This window comes from Buceros rhinoceros, unplaced genomic scaffold (genome assembly GCF_000710305.1).
Source record: "Buceros rhinoceros silvestris isolate BGI_N320 unplaced genomic scaffold, ASM71030v1 scaffold28759, whole genome shotgun sequence".
Lineage (NCBI taxonomy): Eukaryota > Metazoa > Chordata > Aves > Bucerotiformes > Bucerotidae > Buceros > Buceros rhinoceros.
In genome coordinates, this window is record NW_010430191.1 from 1 (window position 1) to 4,503 (window position 4,503).

The 4,503-nt window shown below is 52.6% G+C and overlaps 1 protein-coding gene across 1 annotated transcript in view; it reads left to right on the forward strand.

Moving 5' to 3' along the window:
• Positions 1 to 1,453: 1,453 nt before the first annotated feature.
• LOC104499444 (SLAIN motif-containing protein-like) overlaps positions 1,454 to 4,503 on the forward strand; it is a 14,837-nt gene continuing 11,787 nt past the window's right edge. The window contains exon 1 of the mRNA XM_010142952.1: positions 1,454 to 2,160. Within this exon, the coding sequence (XP_010141254.1) occupies positions 1,454 to 2,160 (707 nt within the window). The remainder of the gene's footprint in view (positions 2,161 to 4,503) is intronic.

A 4,503-nucleotide genomic window follows, 5' to 3' on the forward strand; every position in this document is an offset into this window, starting at 1 on the left:
TTTGCGGTTTTTTTTTTTCCCTTTTGTATCCTCGCTGCTTTATCTGGGTGGCTTTTTGTCAGGAAAGGCTGAACGGTTTAATCCGTTGGTTCCCCTCACCCCACAGATGAAAACACGGTTTTTGCAGCTCCAGGGGAACGGATTTTTGGGGGTGTTTCCCCCAGCTTTGGGTCTCAAACTCTTCACCCGCCACTGGTGCTTCCCGCGTGAGTTACTGAGCGTTGAAATGCCCTGGAAACCATGAGGGTTTCAGTGCTGGCCGAGAGGTTCCGTAGGAGTGAGGATGTATGTGGAACCGGTCGCTCCGTGAGCACAGATTAAATTCTTTTCCCCGAGCCAGGATGGTTTTGGCGGCGCTTCTCCTCGGCGGGACGTTGGAAGCCGTGTTCAGCGTGGCTGCTCTCCGCTCTGTTTGTTATTAACTCAAACATAAGCCTAAAATTTCCATCTGGTGTGTAGAGGAGCGTAAAAACCCCAAAACTTGTCAAGTAAAAAGGAAAAAACCCTGAACACACTCTGTTTTTTAGGAAGTGCTCTGAGCTCCTCCTGCTCCCCAGTCGCAGGGCATGCTGAGGTGTCTATGGGGGTGTCTGTGTTTTTAACCTCGTGGTGCTTTCCTCTAGCCAGGAGAAGTCTCAGGCAGCAAAGGGAAGGGGGAAGAACATTCTGCAGCCGCAGAAAATCGGGGTGTTGGGGAGCTCTGCTGGCTCTGCCTTGGCCAACACGAGCGCCTGGGGCAGGAAAAGCAGAGAGGTGGCTTCGTTCTGCAGAAAATGGGTATGGAATATGTAACCTGGGGCATCACAGCTTCACCTGTGATATTTTTTTTTTGCAGTGTTTGCCCCTCTCTTTTCAGCCCTAGCAGGAAAATTTGCTGGCCAAGACGCGAGTTGTGCTTGTTTCTGCGTGCCGCAGCCACTGCGGTTCCTGTCTTTAGGGTTTGGTGTAAGCCCGAGTCTTTAGGGTTTGGTGTAAGCTGATACAGGAACGTTTTCAAGCTTCTGCTTCTCCAGGGTGAACCTGGTCCTGAACAAAGGATGTTTTTACCATTTTCTGCGTGTGGCGTGGTCTGACGTCAGCACCCCGCTAACGATGTTTCCTGACTCGCTCCTGAGCGTTTTTCTGGAGCGGTTTGTTAGTAAACAGGTGGAAACCAAACTATTGTGTGTGGCTGACTCAGTTTCCCTTGCACCCTCTGATGCGTAGCGTCACACCTCACATCCTGGCTGATCAACCAGCCATTTGTCTTCGCCAAAATGCTTCCTCCTAAATTCAGTTGCTCGTTCTCAGGAGATTTTTATTCAATTCCACCACTTTTCACCCCAGTTTAACTAGTGTCTGCATGTAAAACTCCGGATTCCCGGTGTTTAACTCCCGTTGGGTTACGCCATTGTGTGTCTTTGTGGAGCTTTTACGCCTGTCTCATGTCTTGCAGTGAACGTGTGTGGTTCGGATGATGGTGGTGCCTGGCAGCGCCCCACTCATACAGCAGGACCATGCTCTGGAGCCCGGCTTAGGACGAGGCTCCACGGAGAGCCCTGCCATGGGCCCCGACACGGCACCGGTGGCCGGGGAGGTCGGCCCGGAGCTGGAGGAGGTGAGGAAGCTGCGGGAGCTGGTGAGGAGGCTGGAGCTGGAGAATCAGCACCCAAGGACGAAGGGCAGCAGGAGCGTGCTCGGGACAGCCGTGCAGAGCGAGATCTGTCCTGGTGTGGGGAACCACGACTCAGGCCTGAACGGGATGGAAATTAATAACAGCATCAATGTGATCACGGAGAAGCAGGAACTGCAGATAATGGTGGATCTGCACAACCAGTTAAGCAAAATAAGGAAAGAGGAAGGGGAGAACTGCTTCGAGAAAGACATTGATGCCCAAGTGCGGTATAGTTTCCCCAGTGCAGCTGAGGAACTGTCTCCCCATGGGTTTGAAGTGGAAGTAGAGGTGGAGGAGAACATCCGACGTTCTTCACGAGTGGATACAAGCGACGGTGCAGAGCTGGTGGGGAATTCGGGGCTGGCAGGTCTGGATCCCTCCTTTAAAATAAATCATCAAAATCCCCCTGGAAGCCGTGGAGAGGCGGAAAGCCTGTCGGATGCTGCGGATCTGGATGAGGTGAAGGTGTTGGAACTGGAGACCTGCAGCGAAGCCGAGGACAGCTGGTAGGTACCTCTGAGCCCCCGGGCTGCCGTCGGCTGTGTCTGGGGAGGTGTGCCTGGATTTTTATGGGTATAAAGTGATTTCCGTGCACTGCTTTGAGTTTTAGCAGCGAGAACGCAGTTCTCCTTATCTGCTCTTCTTATTTTTGGGCCAGAGCATTAAAGGAAAAAAAAAAAGAGTTTAACTCCGAGGCTTATCTTTCCCCCTTCCTGCTGTAGTAGGCACAGAAATCCTCCTCTCCCTGTTCGTTTCTTTACCTGTAGCACAGGCAGGTGAAGGAATAACGGGGTGTTTACATTGTGCAGAACTGGCTCATGCTGCGTTGAGGTGAGTGATGTCAACCACAGACCGAGTCCTCAGACCTCTGGAGCTGGTGGCTCTCACAGGTGTCTGAGAAGACAGATCTTTTCCCCTCCCTGAACGCTGTTCTGTTGGAGGTAACCTGTTCGTTTTGTTCAGAGACCCGAACTGGAAGGGGTCAGCGATGCAACCCTTCGCTGACCGGCCTTTGGAGGACCCGCCGCTGCCCCAGCAGCCTTGGTTAGCACTTAGTTTATAAACAGCAGGTTAGTTCCCCTGGCCCTCCCGCTGCCGCGTAAAGTTCGAGGCCGATTCCAGCTGTGACTGGAGATTTTACCTGGAGCTCTTCATTTTAAGAGCTAAACCTTAATTTTAGGGACCTAAATGGCATTTTGAGCCGATATCTTTAATAAAAATAGAAGATAAGGGAATTAACAAGTGGAGTTTGCAAGGCAGAGCTCGTTATTTCCACATTAATGAAAACAGCTCGTTTCCTGGTCATGTTTATACGGCCTGTGACATGAGAGAGTCTTCGAGCCACGTTGACTTGGTAAAGACACCGGAGGGAGTCTGAGGTTTACCCGTGCAGGTGGCAGTGTCTGGCGCCGTCAGGAGTCACTTGCCCTCGAGCTGGGGGCTGACGAGGTCGTTCTTGACCAGCTCCCTTCTCTGTAGGACCCTGGTGGGTTTGGTGCTCCGATTTCTTGTCGGAGTGGTTAATACGCTCACGGCTCACAAGGAGCTTCAGCCGCGGCAGCGTTCCAGAGCTCTCGTACCAGCTCTGTTCCCATAAATTACCTCTGGTCGCAGTGCCTCGCTTCCCTCCAATTCCTTTTGCCATTTTTATGGTGGGTTCTTGTTCTAGAGCTTCAGGAGAGGGGCGATGCTGCTTCACACCTGAAAGAACCCAAAGAACTCATTTTGATTCTTTTAACAGTGTTCGGAACGGGGTGGGGAGCAGGGGCTTTCAGGAAGAGAGTCTGCACTGCTCCGCCCTTCACGTCATTCTAGTTTTAAGAAAGCTCCAAACTTGGGGACAGTTTCTGTTGCATAGTGCTTATGCCCCATGACTTTGTAGACACTTTGAAACCTCTGGTTGAATCTGTGATGGATTTATGATGCTTGAGCAAAAACTGTTGCCCGAGGAGGGCGAAGCAGCAGGGCAGAGGGTTCGTTGCCGCCCCCGCTGGTGCAGACACAGCCTTGGTTTCCGCTCTGGTCTGGAATTACTGGGGGGTTGGTTTGGCTCAAACTCGCAAACGTTCCAGCGCATCTTCAGCGAGATTTCCTGGCACTGAGGCTTTGTGTCTCCAAACACCGCGGCGGTGACCGAGCTCCCCTGAAACACGAGGTGCCGCGTCGCCTGCCGTGGCTGTAACCCTGTCCTCCTGCGGAGCCTGGCCCTGGGCTGGGGCCGTCGGCCGCTTTCTCAGGTAGCTGTTCAAAATTGTAAATATCCCTGAGACACAACCCCGCCCTGTGCTGTTTGCGGAGAGGCTGGTGAAGGAGCAAACCAGGTATGCCGCAGTCGCAGAACCTCTGTTGTCGCTCTCAGGTGTCCCCGTGTGTGAGAATTCACTCGTGGATTTCTCTGCACTCAGTTTCTCTGGGGCTCTTTGGGCAGTGAGTTGTGGTCAGCTCTTGGTTAGACCTTCCCATGCTGCTTGTTTTGCCAGTGGTCAGTTACTTTTCCTGGTCAGACTTGGGAGAGAGAATTTTGACTTGAAACTAGGGTGAAATGGTTTAGATTCCAGTGTCCTCTGCACTCTAGAGCCTTCTGATTAATGAGAAAGAAAAGATTTCCAATACTCCTTCTCATCTTTACTGGATTAGACTGGTTTTGCCCCCATCTCCTTTGATGGAATCAGTGCCAGAGTCCCTCCCCTTGAACAAGGCCCATCCCCTTTTCTGGGAGGCAGCGTAAGTGAATCACTAGAGTTGGAAAACCCCATTAAGCCCCTCCAGTGCCCGTGTCCCCCAGCAGCGCCAGGTCCCCCCTGCCCCCTGTCCCCCAGCAGCACCTCCACACGGCTGGGAAACCCCTC